General features: G+C 48.4%; 1 protein-coding gene across 1 annotated transcript in view; it reads left to right on the forward strand.

Annotated features, from left to right (window-relative positions):
* EPHB1 (EPH receptor B1) overlaps positions 1-21,366 on the forward strand; it is a 471,534-nt gene extending 450,168 nt beyond the window's left edge. Inside the window, exons 13-16 of the mRNA XM_086316585.1 lie at positions 7,237-7,386; positions 14,352-14,545; positions 16,441-16,596; positions 19,932-21,366. Of these exons, the coding sequence (XP_086172711.1) occupies positions 7,237-7,386; positions 14,352-14,545; positions 16,441-16,596; positions 19,932-20,040 (609 nt within the window). The 3' untranslated portion in view covers positions 20,041-21,366. The remainder of the gene's footprint in view (positions 1-7,236; positions 7,387-14,351; positions 14,546-16,440; positions 16,597-19,931) is intronic.
* Positions 21,367-23,951: the final 2,585 nt, after the last annotated feature.

The raw sequence follows: 23,951 nt of genomic DNA on the forward strand, positions 1-23,951 counted from the left end.
TAGGAAGCATCGCTACGAACAAAGCTAGTGAAGGTGATGGAATTCCAGTTGAGCTATTTCAAATCCTAAAAGATGATGATGTGAAAGTGCTGCACTCAATATGCCAGCAAATCTGGAAAGCTCAGCAATGCCACAGGACTGGAAAAGGTCCGTTTTCATTCCAGTCCCAAAGAAGGGCAATGCCAAAGAATGTTCAAACTACCACATGGTTGCACTCCTCTCACACACCAGCAAAGTAATGCTCAAAATTCTCCAAGCTGGGCTTCAACAGTATGTCAACTGTGAACTTCCAGCTCTTCAAGCTGATTTAGAAAAGGCAGTGGAACCAGAGATCAAATTGCTAACATCTTTTGAATCATCAAAAAAGCAAGAGAGTTCCAGAAAAACTTCTACCCTGCTTTACTGACTACGCCAAAGCCTTTGAGTGTGTGGATCACAATAAACTGTGGAAACTTCTGAAAGAGATGGGAATACCAGACCACTTGACCTGCCTCCTGATAAATCTGTATGCAGGTCAACAAGCAGCAGTTAAAACTGGACACGCAACAACAGACTGGTTCCAAATCGGGAAAGGAGTACGTCAAGGCTGTATATTGTCTTATATGCAGAATACATCATGAGAAACAATGGGCTGGATGAAGCACAAGCTGGAATCAAGATTTCTGGGAGAAATATCAATAACCTCAGATATGCAGATGACACCACCCTTATGGCAGAAAGTGAAGAAGAACTAAAGAGCCTTTTGATGAAAGTGAAAGAGGAGAGTGAAAAATTGGGCTTAAAACTCAACATTCAAAAAACTAAGATCATGGCATCTGGTCCCATCACTCCATGGCAAATAGATGGAGAAACAATGGAAACAGTGACAGACTTTTTATTTTTGGGGGCTCCCAAGTCACTGCAGATGGTGACTGCAGCCATTAAATTAAAAGATGTTTGCTCCTTGGAAGAAAAGCTATGACCAACCTAGACAGCGTATTAAAAATTAGAGACATTACTTTGCCGATAAAGGTCCGTCTAGTCAAAGCTATGGCTTTTCCAGTAGTCATGTACAGATATAAGAGTTGGACTACAAAGAAAGCTGAGCGCAGAAGAATTGATGCTTTTGAACTGTGGTATTGGGGAAGACTCTTGAGAGTCCCTTGGACTGCAAAGAGACCAAACCAGTCAGTCCTAAAGGAAATTAGTCCTGAATATTCATTAGAAGGACTGATGTTGAAGCTGAAACTCCCATACTTTGGCCACCTGATGCAAAGAACTGACTCATTGGAAAATACCCTGATGCTGGGAAAGATTAAAGTCAGGAGGAGAAGGGGACGACAAAGGATGAAATGATTGGATGGCATCACTGACTCGATGGACATAAGTTTGAGCAAGCTCTGGGAGTTGGTATTGGACAGGGAAGCCTAGCATGCTGCAGTCCATGGGGTTGCAAAGAGACATCACTGAGCTACTGTACTGATCTGAAACAGCAAGCATTTTTTTTCCCTCCTAGTTCTGGAGGCTAAAAGTCCAAAATTAAGGTGTTGGCTGGGTCACTTTCCCTCTAGAACTTCCAGAGAGGAATGTGACCGAGGCCTCTCTCCTCATTTCTGGTGGCTGCTGTCAGCCCTTGCCATTCCTTGGCTTGTAGATGCATCACTCCCTTTGCTATCTCTGTCTTCACTTTGCATGCCCTCTTCTATCTCTGTATTTTCACATGGCCTTCCTGTAAGGACACCAGTGACTGGATTTAGGGCCCACTCTAATCCAGTATGACCTCACCTTTTACTTCCTGTTACCCAGCAAAGGGCTGACGTGCATAGAAGCCAATACTATGGCACTAGCATTTGAGAGGAGAAGGCAGTGGCACCCCACTCCAGTACTTTTGCCTAGAAAATCCCATGGATGGAGGAGCCTGGTAGGCTGCAGTCCGTGGGGTCACTAGATTCGGACACGATTGAGCAACTTCCCTTTCACTTTTCACTTTCATGCATTGGAGAAGGAAATGGCAACCCACTCCAGTGTTCTTGCCTGGAGAATCCCCGGGACGGGAAGCCTGGTGGGCTGCCGTCTTTGGGGTCACACAGAGTCGGACACGACTGAAGCAACTTAGCAGCAGCAGCAGCAGCAGCATTTGAGAACAGGCAAAGCTTTGTCATGAGGTCGACCAGCAAAGAGACAGGAGACAGGGCTCAGACCTCTCTCTCTGATCGATCCAGGGTTGGGTCATAGTTTTACAAATTAGGGGAGGAGGGTTGGTACATGGACCACTGGTGGGGCAGGTTTTGACTAGAGGGTTTTGGAGCGTGGCTGTTTGTGGTATGGTAAAGGAGCTGCAGAACTGGTCTTCATGGACAGTGAAACTTTAGCTTCTGAAAGGGTTTCAGCATTCAGGTTCCATCATGTCCTGGTCCTTTGGTTCTGTGGCGTGGAAAAACTTTAGTTCTGGGTGTTATTTGAGATCAATAAATTCTCTGCATACACTTCAGCTATATGACTTGCAGTTTTGTTCCTATTGCCTCTGAAAAACTACTCAATATCTTGTTAGAAACAGAATAGGGCCAGATTAGAGCTGGTTCTGTGGTTACAGTTCCATCCCCAAAGACCAGATTTCCAAATAAGGTCACGTGTACTGATACAGGAATTTAGAAGTTGAATGTATTGTTTTGGGGGTTGGCGGGGGCAAACTCAACTCACAACACTCCATAAATTCTTGTTTAATGGTAACAATAATATTCTGAGTGGTTTACATATATATATGTATCATGTTGGATCTTCAAAACAACCCCAATATGTTTTATATATTATAAACCTGTTTGAGAGTGGGCATTATGAAATTCAGAGCCACTACATGACGTCTCAGTCATAAACCTATCACTTCAAGGGGATTCCTCCCGCACATGATTCTAATGATTCTATGATTGACAATACTCAATATTCATCAGTGTCTGGATTCCTGTAACATCCCCACTGAGGTTTTGTCTCACACCTGATGATGGAGAAAAGTACTGTAGCAGTGCCCAGACAGCTAGAAACATTACCCTTCTGGGCATCTCTACGCTGAATAGCTAGGAAGACAAACCAGTGCTATGCTCAGACTGTAGCCTGAAAAACACAGTCGTGTGGGTCCTAGAGCCAGAGATATGAGCTATACCTCTCCAATGTCACTGCAGCAAGGCAGCGAGCTGTCTGGGGGGCCTTGGGGATATCCGTCACCAGAGAGCGGGGCTCAGTGTCCTTCCTGTCAGGTTCCCAGCAGGGTGCTTGCCGAGTGGGTGCTGCATAGATGTTTATTGCAGGCTGGCTGAGCCTGAGGAACTACAGTACCTCTAGGCTGAAACCGTCTACCTATTGGCATCACTCTTAGTGGTAGGTGTGGCTGTGTGTTTTTAGCAGGTGCCCTTGAATGGCTGGGTTAAAATTAATCTGCTGCCAGACATCACTTCCTAGTGTATCAAATCACACACATACCCAGAGTCTTTGTAGTTGGTCTCATACCTGAGTTAAGGCGTGATTATTCTGAAACAAACTTTTAGAAGTGTCACACTTGTGAAGAATGCCACGCTTTACCTGGAAGGTCAGTGTATGAAGTACACTGATGGTGGTGAGCTGCCTTCCCATCCTCTTCTCTTCTCTCCCACCATGTCCCAATGGTGACTCCTATAGCACCTCTAGGGAACCTGGTCCCCGGTCCCTGCAGAATGCACACCTGTGCCTTCAGCATCCCTGGGGGACATCGAAGCATCTGGTGCTTGGAGGAACCCGTGCAGGGGACAATGCTCTCTTCAAGCCCAGTGTCAGCCCCTCTGGCCCACAAGGGTGCAGAATCCTTCCCGTGGACTTCGTCTGTTGTCTGCCCCTCTGAGAATTTGTCCCTTGTGCTTCCTCCCATCCAGCAGAGCAGATCACTCCTTCCTTATGCCTCTTCCTCATGCCTCCACTGGCAAGAACCAGGACCCTCAGAGCACTTGGCCGTCACAGGGGCACCCTGACCTTGGTCTTTCTGGTCCAGACTTCTCTTCTGGAAGAAGGACCTTCCTCATGAGAAGAAGCGCTGGCAGCTGCGGTGCCATTCCATTTCCTTTTCACCTAATCCCCTGCGTGGGGCTGGTCACCATCTCTACATTAATAGATTTTCTTCCATGTAATTGAAGATGAGTTAAATAATCCATCATAATTACCTCTGAGCATCTGAAGGCAATGCTGATGATGTGATGTTTGCAAAGCTGAGAGGGAACTCTAAAACCCCCAGGAAGGAGACCACCCAGCCCCTTCCCTCCTGCCGGCCTGGAGATCAGCGTCCCCTGCTCTCTTGGCGGGGGGCCTTCGTGACAAAACTGTCACCTGCCTGTCCAGGGTGACTCTTCTCAAAGGCTCTGGCACCTGCTGGGATGGAGGCAGGGTGGTGACAGGATGAACTCTGTGTTCAGTGAGGCCCAACAACGCAAGGAGGCACCTCGCCAGCGGGCCTGGCACTGCCAGCTGACATGCAGGAGGGAGGTGCCACAGCTGTCACAGCGGCCCCTGGGTCTGCCCCAGACTTGGCAGAGAGGACACCTTCAGACTCCCAAATCGCCTCTTTGAAATTCAGGAGAAGCACGCTTTCATCTCCCTTCCCCGTTCCCTGACACAAACAGGCGCAAAAGATAAGCCCTGACACTGATCCACAGACCCACATGACCAAATTCTCTGTTTCTCACTCTCTCACACACACTGGTAAGTTTTCACTCTGAGTCTCATTGCCTCTCTCTCTCACACACACAGCCTGACACTAATTAAATTCCTGCTCTCTCCTACCTTACGTAACCCAGGTGTATTGTATTGAGAGACCCCTCTGCTCCAGGGGAGCCCCAGGTCCTCTCCCGGTGTGGCAATATCCCCCACCCAGTGTGGCCACACAGCATGGGATCTCTGAGCTGTCAGACACTGTGTTCGACAACTCCTGGTTTACTGGCTGGATTTTCCACCTCTCTTCCCAACCGTGGTACCAAGGAGATAAAACCAATAAATTCATCCATGTTTGGGGCGATGGTGAGAACGGAGCATTCTGTTGCCTCCGCAGCCCGAGCCTGCCCTCAAGGCATTTGTCACGTGGCTGGTATTTGAGTTGAGGACTCTCCCACCACAAAAGCCTGCCACAGTCCTGGGGGAAATCAGGGCTGTCTTCTTTGCGGAAAGCTGGATGTGTGCCTGGGGAGGTTGGGGCCAGAATGCCTTCATTCCTCCCAGACCCCAGCTAGGAAACCAGATAAAAATACACTTTGCAGTTTGTTCCTTTTTCTCTCACTGGCGCTCAGATTAACCACTTATGCATTTTAAAGGTATTTTTTGCTGAAGTCCAACATGTATCTCTGGTGATCTGAACAGATCATGAGGATGGTCAGAATAAAAATAGCCTCCTTCAGTCAAGGCAGGGGGCAGATGAGAAGGGGATGGAGGGACATGTAGGCCTCATGTATTATGGAGGCAGAGCCCAGGCATCTCAATGGGGCCAGGGCAGTGAAGTCCAGTGTTTGGCGTGAAGACTTAAAAACGAGGATCTTTTTTCCGCTGGAGAATGATGAACTCTGCCCCCATTAGTGGCATCAGTGCCCGAGAGAGCTGCCCTCTCTTTACATCCCCCTTCAGAATTCCGTGCTCTGACCACCCTACACTGGGGGCAGTTACCTCCCTCTCTGCTGCCTGCTACCCCCACATCTGCCCGTGCTCCTCTCTGCCTGGACTTCCCTCCTCCACATGCTCTGCCTGATTAACTGGTTACCAAGTGGATAGCATGGACCCTCTATGCCTGGCCCTGCCCCAGCACTGGATGGATAGTAACCCCGTTTTCCTCACGACAACCTGACTATGTAAGTGTGATCATCACCCCCATTTTGGCAATAAGAAACAGAGGCACAGAGAGGTTAGGTAACTTTCCCTAAGTCACACAGGTAGAAAGGGACAGTACCGGTATCCACATCTGGCCAAAGGCTCCAGAGAACTGCCCCTCTGACTGTTCCTGGCCACCTTCCCTGACCCCTTCCTGTGTTAGGGAGTCTCCTCCAGTTCTCACACACCCTGTATCCCCCTTGGCCTCACCCTCATCACTTTCCATCTTGCTAACAGTACATATTAAGTTTCTGTTTCTTGTCTGCTTTCCCATGCCCCATGCAGGTTGAGGGCAGGGCCCCTAGCTGGCTCAGCTCTGGGACACCAGCTCCTCAAAAAGGCCTGGCACAAAGCAGTGCCCACTGCCTATCTGTTGAGGGAGTACATGTACAAATGGATGGATAGCAATCCCTTGCTTCTCAGGTGGCTCGGTGGTAAGAAACTTGCTTTCCAATGGAGGAGATGCAGGCTCAATCCCTGAGTCAGGAAGATTCCTTGCAGGAGGAAATGGCAACCCACTCCAATATTCTTGCCTGGGAAATCTAATGGACAGAGGAGCCTGGAGGGCTAGTCCATGGGGTCCCGAGGAGTCGGCCGTGACTTTGTGGCTGAGCATGCACACTGGTAAACAAAATAGGCTGAGGTCTGGCAGATGACCTGAGGGCCAAGCAGAGAGCCAAGCTGAAAACTTCCAAGGTGGGGCTGGAGGGTTAGATGGGGAAACAAACCTAAGAGTAGCCATTTAGGAAAGTGTCTGCAGCTCTGGATGTCAACCTGCACAGAAGGGCAGGGGGGAGAGCCAGCATCTTTCAGTGCCGGGCCAGGTAAACCAAGTGCAGCCAGGGCTGCCTGCAGACTGCACAGTGAGGACAGCCAATCCCCGGGGCTGGAGCACAGGGTGCAAGGGGCAGAGGGTGATTCGTGGTTGGGGGTGTCCAGAGGTGTCACCTTCACTGTCTTCCTGTTTTGCTTGCTTAGCTTCCTTCTGACTCAAGTGTTGTGACTTGTACGTACAATACTGTAGGCCAGCAGAGCCGCACCTGCCTGTCACGGCTCACATAGCTGATCTCACACAGTGTCCTATGCATCTATGTTAGTTCCACTGCTCCTCTCACCCATGGTGATGGTAGGATCAGGACATAGGGAACTGGGGGTGAATGCAACCGCAGCCCCAGTCACCACCTCTGGTGTGGAGCAATGCGATGTGCCCACACGTGGTGTGAGAGAGACCAGCCCTGCAGATTCCTCTGCCTGGGGACCCTGCTGTCCTAGTTCGCAAGACATCGGGGTAGGGGTGGAAGGATGGACGTGTGTGCCCAGTTTATTCTTACCAACTTTCAACTGGGAACCCAGTGGTTGGACTGACCAGGCTTCTCCTTCCCCCAGGGAGGCAAGATCCCCGTGAGATGGACAGCTCCAGAGGCCATCGCCTACCGCAAGTTCACGTCTGCCAGCGACGTCTGGAGCTACGGGATTGTCATGTGGGAAGTCATGTCATTTGGAGAGAGACCCTACTGGGACATGTCCAACCAAGATGTAAGTGTCAGCTGCTCCCGGCTGCTACTACCCTCACCCCAGGGGTCCCAGGGCTCTGGCATGCCAGGCCCACCTGGTTTCTCACTGGGCCTTGGGTCCTGAACGTGAAGTGTCTGATGCAGGGGACGCAGGGACCTCCTTTGCACCAATGTTTGAACTAATCAAGAGCCCAGCACAGAGGTGTGATGGTTCCTATGACCCCAAAGCCTGAAAATGTGCCCTGACCAATTCGGGAGATGATGGGCTGGTTCTGAATGGCCTGAATCATGAATAGATCAGGCCCAAAGTTGACCAGGGAATTGTACCCTGCTGCCAAGCACTTGCCTGCGTGCCCTCTGTCACTGTGTGTGATGGAGAGGGAGCAGTGCTGGTTGCCTGGCAGGACCTGGCTTCCAGCTGCTCTACTCTGACAGATGTGCTGTGTTGAGCCAGCAGCAGCTTTTGTCTGCGACTTCTGTGTCTCAGCTCTAAAGGGAGGAGTTCATTGTAAAGGCCCTTATTCCTGAGAATCCGTTATTCTGAATCCTTGGCACCTGTTGGTGAAGGGGGTGCTGAGCAAGAGTCCCAGAGTTGGTCAGCTCCAGACGGGTCTTGGGAGGGGACGGAGCTGGGTGGTCAGCAACACCCCTCCCTGACCCACAAGGGACAGGGAGACAGGAAAGAGAAGCATCATCTGAGATGCTTTTAGCAGAGGCATTTTAGGGGTGTTCCAGATGGGATCCTTTGCTCCATAATTACCAAAAAGTGGATAACCTTTTGTGGATGATTTGCTTTGATAAGGTCACAATCAAAAGCCTACCTGGATCCCCCCCACCCCATCCCTGGGACCACTCCTTCTTGTGTTCTGAATATATACAGTTCCTTTGGGGCTAAGGGGATCGCAGTCTGCAATATCTGCATTACCTGTGTTCTCACTTGTTCTTCCCATCACTGGGAAGCAGTTATTATCTTCCCCAACCTCCAAGGAAGAAGAGACAGGGCTGGCCCAGTCCAGATGGAGAAAACAGCCACCCCAGAAGCACTTCTGTTGTGGGTGTGGGCTCCCAAGGCACTGGTAAACTGGAGAAGTTGGCCCCCAACCAGTCCTCTGTCCAGTCGGAGGTTTCCAGCCATGGCTGTCGCTCAGAAGGTTGCGAAAGGTGGTGACCTGTCTAATGAGACAGGAGCTGGGTGCTTAGCAGTAATGCTAAGGAGCTGGGTGCTTAGCAGTAATGCCCCTGCTCTGGAGGGTAGAGTGCCTTCAGCCCAGAGCAGGTGAAAAAGCTGTCTCCTCAGCCAGGTTCTGTTGCCGACCATGGGTGGTGTCTAGATCCTCTATTATCTCTGATTCTCCATGCTTTGCCTCTGCTCCTGTGGCGTGTCAAATCAGTGAGTGTCGGAATTGATGCCGAGGCTACTTTCATGAAATCAGCTGCACTCTGGTTCCGTCCACACTGTCAGCTAGATGAGTAATAAATGTTAGCCAGAAAAAGCAGACCCATGTTGCCCTGCCCAGAGACTGTAATCCGATTAAGAACAATTCAGCACATGTGGAATGGATTTGAAAACTCTCTGACAGGCAAGATTTGACATTCAGGATATTCTCAGCAAATGTATTCACCTCTGCTGAAAACAAATGAAGTTTCTGATATTAGACTTTCAGAAATCCCAAATCATTCACTCAACAGACACTCAGAGTTTGCTAACTGTGACTAAGCATTGTGCTTACTGGCTCTATTCTTTGGGGGTTTACAGCCCAGCACCAGATACATAGAGCTATGGGAACATTTGAGGGTAGGTAAAGAAGGTTTCCAGATATTTAATGCTTGAGCTGGGCCTCAAAGGGAATAAGAACATCTGCAAAGGAGCAGTTTTATTCTCCTTCCGTTTTTTTTTTTTTTTTTTCTTCCCTAAAATAAAGCCTTTCACCATTGTCCCAAGTACCAGTTTACTCTCTGTGGAAGGCATAGAGTAACTTTTGCCCATTCAGAAGGCATCTCCCGACCCGTCCTGGGAGAGACCCAGGAGGGGCTCCCGGCTGTAGCCCGACATCAGAAACCACTGAGGTGGTGGCAGTAAAGGATTTTACAGATGACAATTGAAAGGCTTTAAGAAAGAGAATTGCAGAGGCAAGCCGGAGTGCTGGTAATTGGGCTTCCAGAGCCCAGGAAGTTCTTTGAACATGTACAGAGAGTTTGTCAGCCAGAGAGAGAACTTGGAAGTTCTACTGCTTGGATCTGATTGACAGAGATAATGAGACTGGCAGTGTCTGTGGAGAGGAGCTGCGGTTTTATTGAAACATCAGAGCTCAACTTAACCCCCTCTGCCCTGGATCCTCCACTACTCTGAGCTCCGCCACTTCACTCTCCACATGGAAGGTCAAGGAAGCCCGCCCACCGCCCAGCTCACTAATGAAAAGTGCATGTCTGGGGGCAGTTGGGAGCCCCACTGGGACAGGAGGCAGGAGGAGGGGCCCTGCTCCTTTCAAAGAGGAGCACCAGCCCTGGGCCCCTGGTCCAGACCACCTGCTCCTCATCCCCACCCAACCCCACACCTGCCATCCCAGGCAGGGTACAGGTGAGCAAAGGCAGCCCACTGCACCTGTCGCTGCAGACCATTCAAAGTGAGTTAGGCCTGCTCCATGACAGCTCCCGACGTGTTCTCACTGCCACACTCACCATCAGCTTCTCTCTGGAAATACCATCTGATCTCATTTCAATCACCAGTCTTTCAACATCCACTTATCTCATCCTGTCATGGATCAAGGAAAGGGGCCCAGGCAGAAGTGAAGTGAAAGTCACTCAGTCCTGTTTGACTCTTTGCAATGCTATGGACTATAGCCTGCCAGGCTCCTCTATCCATGGAATTCTCCAGGCAAGAATATGGGAGTGGGTAGCTGTCCCCTTCACCAGGGGATCTGCCCAACCCAAGGATAGAACTCAGGTCTCCCGCATTGCAGGTGGATTTTTTTACAGTCTGAGCCACCAGGGAAGCCCAGAAGGGGCCCAGGACTTGCTCTGATTTTCAAGTCTGCTCAGCAGGATGCCCTCTGACCCCGGGTTTGGGTCACATCTGTGTTCACAAGTCAGATGCAGTCAGATGCAGTCACTGGTGTTAGGACTGTAAGTCCAAATTCTCCTGCCTCCTCTTGGCTTTTTCCACAGCTGCCAGTGAGGCAGGTGTGACAGGGAGTGATCCCAAAGCCCCATTAGAGGATCACAAGTACTTTTTTGAAATAAGGATGTTTTAATTTGAATATAACTTATATGTACTTTGGAGAAGGCAATGGCACCCCACTCCAGTACTCTTGCCTGGAAAATCCCATGGACGGAGGAGCCTGGTGGGCTGCAGTCCATGGGGTCGCTAAGAGTCGGACACGACTGAGCGACTTCACTTTCACTTTTCTCTTTTCATGCACTGGAGAAGGAAATGGCAACCCACTCCAGTATTCTTGCCTGGAGAATCCCAGGGACGACGGAGCCTGGTGGGCTGCCGTCCATGGGGTTGCACAGAGTTGGACACGACTGAAGCGACTTAGTATAGCATAGCATAGCATATATGTACTTAGAAAACACCAGTCCTTAAAAAGAGAATAAAAATCTTCAAATGTATAGTGCTTCATGATGGACACAAGTAGATGAATGTTGTTGTTTAGTAGCCCAGTCATGTCAGACTCTTTCGCAACCCCATGAACTGTAACCCACCAGGCTTCTCTGTCCATGGGATTTCCAGGCAAGAATACTGGAGTGAGTTGCCATTTCATTCTCCAGGGGATCTTCCTGACCCAGGAACCAAACCCAGGTCTCCTGCATTGGCAGGTGGATTCTTTACCACTGAGCCACTGGTAAAATCATAGATTAATGTTACCCATATACCAACTAATGATTTGGTATTTTTTCTTTGGAGCAGAGAGAAAAGCTTTAAGAAGCATCATTGCTCCCAAAGTATTATCTACTCAAGCAATAATAGCAAAGTTGTCCAGAAGAAATAGCAGATGGAATAAAGTCCAATTTTGTAAGCAAAAGCAGGGGAGGGGGTTCCTGTCTCCTCTATCACAAAAGGTGACACTCTGGGAGAGAGGTCCCATTTAACAAGTCCCCACTACCTGCTTGGTGTTTTCCAGACACCATTTTCCTAAACCTCCCTATGGCTGGTAGAGAACAGCAGCACTTTCTGCAGAGAAGACCTATTACAGAAGACTGTAATAGCCATGGCCACAGTGACAGCCTCCACGTGATGATGGGATCCTTTTCATGACTCTAACGTTTGGTGCTCAATGCACACTGCCTCATTGTATCACTTGGCTCTTCTGACACCCCCATCTGTGCAGTTTCAGGAAGTCAAGTGACTCTCCCATGTTTCTGGAGCTAATAAGAAATAGAGTTAGTATTTTAACCTAGATCTCCAAGGTCTATGTGCTCAATGGCAATGCCACACCATCATCGACACAGTGCATGGGGCTTTGGACCTGCAGGGAGGAGGAATCAGTGACTCTTTGATGTGCTCTTAAAAAGAAAGTCAGCATATCAAACAAACAGAGGAAATACATAATCAAACACCAGAACAGTCTTTCGAAGATTCTAAAGAGGTGGTTTGTAGAGGAGACAAGGGCAAAGCGACTAAATGCCATCTGGTCTAAAGCTTCCAGACAGGAGAGTCAGAGCATGCCAGTGCTCTGGCCACTCAATGATGTGCCAGGAGTGCTTGGGTCAGCTGGTCACACCTCTGAGCTGTGCCCACAGAAGGGCTCTGCCTCTAGTGCTCCTTCTTCTTTTGGGCAGGCAGAAGAGGAATCTTGTTGAGGGGAACATTGGTGTATGAGAATCTGGCCATGAAATAATTTGAGCAACGAGGCCAGCAGTTTAGGGGAACATGAGCTGCCTTGCATTCGAAGACTTTAGGGGCCCCATCCCCCTCAAAGAAGTTGAATCTGGACACAAACCCCTCCTGCTGGCCCCACCAGCTTGTCTTTAGGCAATCCAGAGTTTGTGGAGCCATTCAGTGGGTAATCCCACTTGTCCCCATGCTGAGTGGGAACTCTGTGACTGGGCCCCTCCACCTGGCTGTCTGGAAGGAGCTAGAAAGGATGCCTCGTTACTCACCCTCTTGGGTTACTTGCTTTAGCTGTATATCCCCATTTCCTACCGTGAAGACATCAAACAGCTCCAAGAACTGTTCTCCAGGCTGAGATCACTGTGGCAATCCCATGGAGTCTGAAAGAGTAGGCTTCAAGGTGTTCAGAACTTGAACTTAGATATCTCTTTTCCCAGCCCTGTCCCTCACTAGCTGCATGCCCTCAGGTAAATAACTCCCCCTGATTGCATGTTCATTTCCTCGTGGGGAAAATAGGGCTAAAATGGACTCCTGAGAGGGTAATAGGTAGTCTGATTGACAACAGTCTGGCCGAGATAAACATTTGTTGGTGGTATATCATATTATTCAAAAGTGCACGTCCACAGTAGCTGGTTTTTTATAAAGTGATCATATTGGTATGGTTTGTGTGCTTGTTTTTCTGAAACATTGTGGGTGTTTTTTTTTTTTCCACATTGAATAGAAGTAATAATACACTTTGATTATCTCTAATGACTTCAGGTTATTATATTATCTCATTCCCCCTCATGCCCTGAATACCATGCATAGAATTTGTAACAGTATAAAATAATCAAGAATATTCACTTTCTGACCAATTTACAAAGTAAAAAAAAAAAAAAAGAATAATCAGTTGAAATGAATCTGACATATTTTAAAGTAGAAGCAAAAACACCTGAAAATTCCTGAGCTCCGAATTATTTCTTATGTTGTTAAAGGTCTTTAACTGTTTGTGTTAATGTAAAATCAATGCCTAATTATTATAGGGCATAAACATATAAAGAAACAAAAAGACAAACACGAGGGCATTCACATTTCTACCCGCCCAGGGGCAACCACCCTTAGCTCTATCGTATAGACGCTTCTAAGGGCTTTTCTATGTATGTGTGTAATTATTAGTTTTGTTTTGATTCTTGTTTTTCTACAAAAGTAAGATTATACCATACCTGCACTTAGACAGCCTGCTCTTTTGCCTAATATAATAATGGGAGTATATTTCCATTTCAATAGGTACATTTTTGCAACATCTTAAGGCCTGCATTGTATTCCATTCCTTGCATTGTGCTATGAGTGTGCCATAATAAATTTGTATGTTTAGCACTGGGTCGCTTGTAATTATTTTTATCATTTCCAAAAGCAGAGAGCAGGCATAATTAATTTAAATGAATTGGAAACTGAGAAGTAAAGGGTGCTTACAGATCCTAAAATCTCTACAAAATTATCCCCTGGAATCTATGAAAATTAACAAAACTTGATTGAAGATATTTATGTTGGATCACCTTGTTATTTTTACCATTGTCATTGTACTGAACCAGTTTGTTTAACTAAATTATCTTCTATCGAATTCCTGTCGCTGCCTCATAAAGATTAAGGCAGATAGTCTAAAGCATCTAATGGGTCCCTGGCATGAAGTAGGTTCTCCATCACATTCTGATCCCCTCTCTCCCTTTCTTTTCCCATAGCAGTAGAAGGATGAGGCCCACAGTGGGCTCTGGTGGGTGTCGTTTGCAAATAGTGGGTTCACTGCATTTCCATGTGCCATTGTTTCATCTGCCCTGGTCCCACCAGCTGCCAGGAAGGCAAGATTGGGCCTGGTATCCTCTCAAAGGAGAAGCTCCAACTGTTCTTTAGCAAACATTTCATAGCCATCTAGTAAATGTCAGGCCCTATCCCGGTAGCTGGGGACACAAAGACACAACAGGATGCAGGCCCTGCTTTCTGGGAACTCATAGTCGAGGGGCAGAAGCCAAGTGCCCATAAAGTCTGTTATAGTGAGAGGTATAGTGGCACAGAATGAGGACCTGGGGCAAGGAGGCTCCACCCTCAGGGGCTAATTTGTGAATGACTGGCTAGTGACTCATCAGCAGTCATACCTGTTCTTATGTGTGTCTCTGCAGGTCATCAATGCCATCGAGCAGGACTACCGGCTGCCCCCTCCCATGGACTGCCCAGCTGCTCTGCACCAGCTCATGCTGGACTGTTGGCAGAAGGACCGTAACAGCCGGCCCCGCTTTGCAGAGATCGTCAACACCCTGGACAAGATGATCCGGAACCCGGCAAGTCTCAAGACTGTGGCTACCATCACCGCCGTGTGAGTCCAGTCGAGCAAGGTGGTGCCTAGGGGTGGGGGTGGGGTCTCATAGTTGGGAAGAGCCCTGAGCAAGGCTGCTGGCCTTCAATCCACTGAGAGCAAGGGAGAGGTGGCTGAGCTTATCCACAGATGGAAGAGGTTCCAAGACTTCCCTCCCTTTTTTCCCTCTACCTTTCTGCAATAGTCCCTGTCCCCAGCATGGCTGTAGACAGATGATCGAATGCCTGTCTGGCTCTCTATGTCCGTTGGCCTCAGACAGACTGGGCACGGGCTCTGTAATAATTAGGCTTATCTTATCTAACTGATATGAGACCCCACTTCTGGGCAATTCGGTTTCCAGAGGACACCTTTCAGTGTATGAGGCCGGGGGAGCTTCAGACTTGGAACCGTGGCCAACCTGACAGCTATGGGACAGAAATTTAGAGCAATTGGATTTGTTACTAGCAAATGCACAGAGCTGTCAGCTACTGTCAGCAACTGTCAGCTATACATCACTCATCTACATTTGCAGTGTTAACTTGTTTTTTAATTCATCCTTTGGACCAGAGTGTATTGGGTGCTTCTGTGCTAACTGCTGTGACCTTGCTGGCCGTATAGAATGAACAACATAGACATGTCCCCCCCCACCCCCCACCCACGGAGCTCAGAATCATTTAGGAGCAGTACACATGAATCAGATGGTTGCCCAAAGATACTCCAATTGATACTTCGCTGGCCAGTGTGGCAGGGAAGTGTGTGATACTTGGAGAGCATACACCTTGGTCTTGCGTGAGGGAGGCGACCCTGATGCCTGTTATTTCAGTTGAGAGCTGAAGGGCAAGGATGCAGTAGCTGAGTGAAAGTGAGGTGGGAGCAGAAGGTCAGGGTTCCAGCCTGTGCAGAGGCCCAAGCATGGGAAGGACAGGGCCAGCGTGTTGGGAGTGCTGTTTGTGAGGAGACCAGGTGGGGACTGAGGCTGGGAAGACAGGCAAGGGCCAGATGCTTAGAGCCTTTAGGCCCTGCTAAGGCCTCTGAGTTTTTGTAGCAATGATTACTCACTGAAGTGGGTCAAGTTTGACATGGATCAGGGGTAAGGGATGGGGGTTCCTGTCATGATCACATCTACCTTTTTTAAAGAGTGCAGGCTAGTGTGGACCTGATGTTGAGGGGAGCATGAAGACAGACTTGATAGGAAGACATGGCAATAACCATAGAGATAACGTCTTGAATCAGGCTAATTGTGTAGAAAGAAGCAAGTGAGCTTGAGAGGTTTTGAAAGTCAAATCTTTATGACTTGGTGAAGGGTTGGGTGTGGATGCTGAAGGTGAGGGTGATGTGAAGATGGCACCTTGATTTCTGGGGGTGGTACCTGGGGGTCTGCTCTGAGAGTATGCGAGAGAAGGTCAGCGGTGGGCTGCTGTATTCCATTTCTTTCAGTCAGTGGAGGACGGAACAAGGAGGAAAGAATGTTGCTGACATTGTGGAGGCTGCAGTGAACTTCATATATTTGTAAAAGAACCATATCTTTGGTTGGTGAAGCTCTTAGATTTCAGTTTACAAAGGAGTGGGATCCTTCTCTTCCCTTCAGACTCCACGCTGTGTCAGTCTGCTGGTCTGGGCTGACTGGCATGGGACAGAGCCCAGGGACAGGGGGATGGGCCACCTGGCCTTGAGGAGCTGTGCCAGCTCAGAACTGTGTAGAGAAGGAAGGGTCAGCCCCGGTTTCCTCCATAATCCTTATCCCACCAGGGGCGCCAAACCGCCATGAAGTCCACCGTCCGCCCAGAGTGTGGTCTGCCCATGACCCCCTGCAGCTGTAGGCAAACCTCCATGAAGTCCACCGTCCACCCAGAGTGTGGTCTGCCCATGACCCCCGGCAGCTGTAGGGTCACTGCTCCCCTCTGTCTGTCTCGCAGGCCTTCCCAGCCCCTACTCGACCGCTCCATCCCAGACTTCACAGCCTTCACCACCGTGGATGACTGGCTCAGCGCCATCAAGATGGTCCAGTACAGGGACAGCTTCCTCACTGCCGGCTTCACGTCCCTCCAGCTGGTCACCCAGATGACATCAGAGTAAGTGGTGGGCATCGTCTCTGTCCTGCCTGAGGGTGAAGGTCAAGGCTCCCTCGCTGCTGTCTCTCGTGATGTGGGTCTGGCCTCATCCTCAGAGCCCCATCTCGGGATAGAACCAGGCCTGGCAGGGAAGAGCCTGGGAATGATGTAGGGGTGAGGTGGGGAGGCTGAGATTTATTCCAGGTCCCAAATGAGAGTTCCTCCAAACCACTGCCATATGTCATTTGCCTAATCACCGAGAGCCTCTCCTCCGTTTAAGTTTTTAAACTCAGCCCATCAAAGAGAGCAACCAGATGGAAAGAACACAGCCAGCCAGCACTTTAAACATCAGAGCAGGAAGAGGCAGAGCACTGATTCAGCAGCAGTCGCCTATGTGCCCGGAGCCTGTCTTCATCCTCAGATAGCGCTTGTAAATAAGCAGACGTTTCCAGCCCCCACAAATTATTTTCCAACTGCAACCCCCACAGGAGTGCGGAGGAATACAAAAACTAAAATTATTCAAATAAGATGAGAGCCAGAAAGGGTCTTAAAGACCCGTGCAGTCCATCATTTCCCCAAGAATGTTCTGAGCAGCACCCGTTCTGGGAAATGTTAATAGGTTCTCCTTGGAAAAAAGGTCCCATGGTCAAATAAATTTAGGAAGTACTGAGTACTTTATCACTCTCCTGGAGATTCACTTCACATATTAGCACTGTAAAGGCCATGAAAAATCCTGAGATAAAGAAGCCCATGGAAAATTATTAAATACCATGGAACTGTATTTCAGAAGGCAGGGTTTTGTGGACCTGCAGTTTGGGAAATCTGTGTCTAGTTCTACCCCTTCCATTCAGAGATTCAGAAAGGCGATGGTGTTAGTACCTGGAGACTGAGCTGTTAGGAGTGACGAAGCGGGAACTGAAGCCTGCTTTCCTGACTGCTGGCTCCGTATGCTCCCGCCTATCCGACTGGGGACACACGGGGCTGTACTTTGCTGCACATACACTGAGTCTCCTGAGATCCTTTTAACTACTGACGCCTGATTCCTACACCCAGATCTTCTGATTGATTTGGGACATGGTGAGACCTGGGCATCCGGATGTTAAAACTCCCTAGGTAATTCTAGTGTGCATTGACTCAAATCTGCATCTGGATTACAGTGGGTAAGAGTCAACTTCTGAACACACATGCATACACAAGCACCCCAGCAGGGACCTGACCAGCTGCCCTGCTGCAGCTGGGGTTGGTGGCCTGTGACACATGTTTCCCCCGGTCAGTCTGCCAGGTAATGGGCAAACACTTACTGAAACCTGTGCTGTTTCAGACACAGTGCTCTGGGCTGGGATTCCATCCTGGGGTGGGCCAGTTACTGAGTCCCTGGGGAGAGGTGGGGGTCTTCCAACTCTAGCAGTTGGGTGCCAAGGGGACAGCTTATTGACCCTCAGCCTTCTGTCGTAGCCTCCTAGTCTGCAATCAATTTTCCTAGAGTCCAGCTTCATATCTCTCAGGTTTATTCCCTCCAGAAATGATGGAACCTCCACTTTCTCTTGGGAAATGGCTTGGATGTCACTCTAGCCTTGGGTCCACTAAACACCAGAATTCATTTTTTCACACTTGAGTTCAATTTCCAGGATGCCTTAAAAAGCCCTTGCCATCATGAATTATCATCAGACACCAAAAATGAAAAATAAGCCCTTCCCAGTGGAAAACCAGCTTCCCCATCGTACAGAGCTAAAAAGGATGCTTGGGTTTAGAAGTGGAGCGAGTTTCCATGAACGCAGGACTGTATCTGATTTCCCACTGTCATGGGATGAGTATGGGGACTCGCATCACCTGATCCTCCACAAGCCTAAGGAATCAAGTGGACTCATTCCTTCAGTCTGGGAATAGCCACATGATAAAGAGCTAGGGGAAAATTAAAAGGAAAGTGAAACTGAAAATTAAGGGATTTAGTTAAAAGTAAAACATGTCCACACACTATTGGAGCAGTTTCCTTTGCCTCTTGAGTGATAAAAGGCGGAAAAAGAACATGTGTAACTAAATAAAGTAGATTGCAGGACAATTTGTGAATTCAGAATTCAAGGATACCTCTCAAAAGTATTTGCTGAAAGATGTGGACAATTTGACAATCTAGGCCAGCTGCAACCCAAGGGAGGCTGACCACCAGCTGAAAGGAGGGGTTGGGAGGCCCAGGTGTAGACGGGAAGTCAGCACAGGGGCCTCCCCATGAGTCTCACATACAGTGCTCAGAGCCATCTGCTCTGCTGGGGCAGGGGGGTCTTCAGGGAGTACAGTCAGGACATTAGAAGAATTCTGAGAGCAGCCGTGCAGGGTAACTGAGAGCCAGGCTGTCCTGAGTTTGAAGCCCAGCTCCACCACTGCTTACCTGCTGTGTGATCTCAAACATGTTACTTAACTTCTTTGAGCCCTGCTTGCCTCGTCTATAAATGTGCAAATAATAATAGTACCCACCTCATTGGTTTGTGGTGAGAGGTAAGTGGAATAGTATATATAAGGCACTTGTCTATTGTCTACCCGCAGGACACAGGTGAGAAATGATTGCTGGTAAATTATTATCATCGACTCTGAGTGGTTTGGCAGTTTTTATGAAATGCTTCCATGGGTATAAATGAATTAGTATGTGGCACGAGGGAAGCACTCAAATAATGTAATATTATTAACTAAAGGAAGATGCATGGGTCTCCACAAAGTCAAATATAAGCCATGAACTTGTTCATATTAAGACTCACAGTTCATAGACAAATCCAGTCCAAATCCCTATCCTAAACATCTTCCTTGGATTCCTGCTTGGGCAGATATTTGAAAGTTATTTTGAGGTCACCCTTCTTAAAAATTCATGACATTAAAATTCTAACAGAAGCAGAAAATGGAAACTCAGGGGAAAACATCAGAAAACTAGGCAAGCCCTACATCTTTTCAATCACAATGGGCGATCACTAATGTAGGCAGAAACCTCACAGAATAACCAAAGCCCCATACAGTCTGTGCTTGGAGTGTTAAAAAAAAAAAAATAGCAGAGGAAAGTTCTAGTCTGCCTAGGGTCATGGACACAATGAAAAGGCTGCTCCAGAACCTGCAGATGAAGAAGAATGCACAGCACTTTCAGGGTCTTCTAAGCTGGAGGGGGCATTGGAAGCTGGGGCCACTGCATGGAGAAATTGAGATTGAGAAAGGGAATATTGAGTTAGATGTTTGCCAGCCTCAGATAAACTTGGGCATATTAGATTCTAAACATCTTTTCTTGCCTACCCCACTATTATTAGAAGCTTACCTTCTGTGATGAGTTCTGACCAGTGGAAAGCACTAATGTCCCTTCTTTGTGGCTTTTTCCCTCCTAGAGACCTCCTGAGAATAGGGGTCACCCTGGCAGGTCATCAGAAGAAGATCCTGAACAGCATTCTGTCTATGAGGGTCCAGATGAGTCAGTCACCAACGGCAATGGCATGACAACTCTTGTTTTCTGTGGGGAGGAGAGGAAGGAAAAGGACTAGGCTCAAGGGGAACCAGAGGTTGACCACTGTGGAATGTTCTGGAGAGACTGGCTTCTCACCTGAGAAATGCGTTCTCATAATGAAGAATAAGCTGGACCTATTCCTAATAGGCAACCTTCATTTCTCAGTGACAGATGCACGTTTAAGGTGCCGTGGGGAACCAAATATGTAATGATAAAAATACATAAAGGTGATGTTCAGTGGAAGTGAAGACAAAACAATAAGCGTCAAAGACCCCAAGAGTGAACTCAGCTCGCACCCTGGGTGGGCTGGAGTCATCCACTGGCAAGAAGAAAGGGAAGGAGGTCGAGGGAAGAAACAGAAGTAATTTCCCATTTTCTTCCTCACCAATGACGTTCTTTTCTTTTCTCCTTTTGTCCTCCTCCCCACGAGCCCTCTCCCTCCCCGCACATCCATCTCCCTTTGCTCATGACTTGTGTAGGGAAGTTTCTTCAAACAAACCCCAGCTCCTGAGACTCCAGATGTTCTGTCAGTTGCCAAAGGACCTTGCTGACCACTGCATGGGGGATCCAACCAATTCAATTAATGTCTTCATATTGAAGAAGAGATGTACCTTCAATTGAAAACCTTGTTTTTCTTTTGTTTGCATTTTCTGCAAAAAGGAAAAAGAAACCACAAATTGGAAAAAAAAAAAAAAAAAACCTGTTTCCGTGTGCAAAGGCACGGCTATGTATGTCTGTGTTATCAGGTAACTGCTTGTTCGTAACAGATGCAAACAAGAAAGAGCTGGGAAGTCTTTGCCCCTGGAAAATCCACAGGGGCTGGAGCATGCTGTCGGTCTGGTTTTCTGATTGGTCCCATTGGCCTGTTGGCTCAGTGGGGAGAGAGAGTAGGGAGAAAAATAAAATGAAAAGGGGAAAAATCTCCGGAAAGCTTGCAATTAGACAGGAAACAGGTGAGTGGTTTGAATTGGATGCAGTGTGGGCCATTCGAGAATGATACTGACTGATTCGTTATTCTTGGTGACATCTGAAGAGAAGGAGAAGGAAGGTGTTTCTGGAGAATGTTCTTCCACATCCCCCGAACCTAATTCAAGAAGGTGAGGAAGAGAGTTCTTCTTCCCCTCGTCTGGGGACTGGCTTGAGCTGTGTGGCATCCGAGGAACGTTTCAGATGTGTCTGTGTTTCTCTGCATTCCTTCCTGTACCTCATTGTTCAATTCACTTTTGTAAATTCCACCTAACATTTAAATATTTTTAATTTCTCGTTTTACCTTAATCTCCTTGCTAATTTTATCTGTCTAATTAAAATGAGCAGAAGCATGTCCGGGTTTACATAGAATGGTGTCAGAGTGTGTATTCCCAGACGCCAGCGGGTCCCTCCCCATGGTATGGGAGAATCCTTAATAACTGCCTTTCTTCCCCTAATAAGGGGTGGGGGGAACATCCCAGACTCCACGACACCCAAGAAGCAGAATGTGTGAGAATCACTCTCACTGATGTGACCCCAAAATAGAGCCAAATAAACAGGAGGCTCCAAAGCCTCCAATATACAGCACAAGAAGTCACGGGCAAATTAACGTAAATAATAACCAGCAACTCAGACTCTGCCCTCAGCTCAGTTTACACACTGCATTCGAGGATTTCACATCCAAGTGAATTTTGTGAAAGCCACTGAAGACTAATCCAGGCCCTTCCTTGTGGGGTCTGTGAACATGCAGTTGGTGTGTGTGTGTTGGGGGGAGGTGCGGTGAGGCAGTGAAAGAAGCTAGGTTTCCCACTTAGGTAATTTCAAACATATTTAAGGTGAGATTAGCCTTTTTACCTATTCTCAGGGAACTTTACCTGGAGAGACACTTACCTTCTTGAAGTCCCTTAAGACAGGCTCACAGGCCTGGGGGTATGGCTCTGATGCAGGGGGGCCCTATCTGAAAGCTCCATCCTTTGCTTCACGAGCTGCTGGGAGAAGACGATCCAAACTGTCTCAGCAGACTGGCATATGGCTGCAAGGGGCCCCATCCAGCCATACAGCAGGTAGAGGAGAGAACCTCCCTCATTAATAGCTCACCAATTCCATGCATAATTTGTGAATTATCCCCAAAGACCTCGATCCACGCCATGTCTCATGAGCCTAGGCAATTTGGCTAATCTATTCTCAGTTTTCCATAGGAATGAATTCTAATTTGTCACCACATTCTCAAGCAGCCTCCTAAACCCAACATCCTCACTGTGACTCCACCAAGGCCAGTCCACCTCCACCTCCTGGCTGTGGACAAAGCACGGTCAAGGTGAGGGTCACGACAAGCCCTTTGGTGTGTCCATAAGATCCCATGAAAGAGAGAAAGAATCCAACATACCCAAGGGGAAAACACGAGGGGTCAACAGAGTCAAGGCTCAGGCACCCTCTGCCTAGTTCCCAGAAGGAGGGGTGTGGCCAAGCCTGAACACAACTGTCTACAATGATGCAGAGTGTCTCTGGTGAGTGAGACCCCGCGCCCTCCCTCTGAGCATGGCAGTCACTAATCTCTCTGACCTCAGTCTCCTCAAGTGAATAGTCAGCTAGTGGTAACTTAATACCTTGGAGGAAGCCTAGCTAACACTGTGGTGCAGGTCCATGCCAGGCATGTTCCTAAGTGCATTACCTGTATTAACCTTTAGCAGATGCCCCATTTCAGGTGAGGAAACTGAAGGACAGAGACCTTCCCTAGATCACAGAATGGTGGAGTCAGGTATGGTGAGCCACTCCGCACTCTCACCTGCCATCCCAGCAGGACTTACACCTGAGCCTGCTCCAGCATCACCTGGAGGGTATAGTCAGTAAAACACACATCTCTGGGCCCCACCTCCAAGTTTTCTGATTCAGCAGATCTCAGGAGGGGAACATGAAAATGTGCACTTCTCATAAGTTGCCAGGTCATGCTGATGTCATTGGTTTGGGGACCACACTTTGAGAACCACTGCAGTAACCTGACTTCCTAACCATGACAGTAGATGTAAAGCCCTTGACTCGGGGCTTCATAGACATCGAGGTTCTCGAGTTACTCAGAAAGAGGGGAATGAAGCCTCTCACTCTTGGGCATGAGGGATGGGAGAGGCTGGTCTCCTGCACAAGGCATCTGTGCCCACTGGCACTAGGTGACTCTACTCACACTGTCAAAAGAGTCCCTGAGGAGAAGGCTGGTGACAGCAAGACCCCAGGCTTACGAATTTCAGCTAGGCTGCCTCACCCCATGGAGGAGAATTAATTCTAATTCAGATGCTTCCTTTAAAACACACTTTGCACAGTAGTCAGTGGCCTGTGGCCCTGCTGCTGCTGCTGCTAAGTCGCTTCAGTCGTGTCCGACTCTGTGCAACCCCACAGACGGAAGCCCACCAGGCTCCCCCGTCCCTGGGATTCTCCAGGCAAGAACACTGGAGTGGGTTGCCATTTCCTTCTCCAATGCATGAAGGTGAAAAGTGAAAGTGAAGTAGCTCAGTTGTGTCCGACTCTTAGCGACCCCATGGACTGAAGCCTACCAGGCTCCTCCGTCCATGGGATTTTCCAGGCAAGAGTACTGGAGTGGGGTGCCATTGCCTTCTCCGGCCTGTGGCCCTAAGAACCAGCTTAAAGAAATGAAATCTACAGCTGTGCTGTTCAGCCCAGGGTGTGGCTCCCAGGGGAGCCACCTGAATCACCAAGAGTCACGGGGGTGGGGGTGACATGGGAGGCAGGTGGGAGACACTTAATCCATGTTCCTGGATCAGGAGTTATTGGAATGGAAGTGATTTGTGGGAAAGCCTTGAAGATTATGCCTCACCTCCCTGTGTCCTCTGCTTGCCCCTCTCCAATACTCAAAGATAGGAATGAAGGATAGAATAGATAAATCTACAGACATGTACTTATTGCATCATCTGAAAAATCACTGAAG

The sequence above is a fragment of the Bos grunniens genome, chromosome 1, assembly GCF_055505025.1.
Source record: "Bos grunniens cultivar Pamir isolate PY7600 chromosome 1, Bosgru_T2T1.0, whole genome shotgun sequence".
Taxonomy (NCBI): Eukaryota; Metazoa; Chordata; class Mammalia; order Artiodactyla; family Bovidae; genus Bos; species Bos grunniens.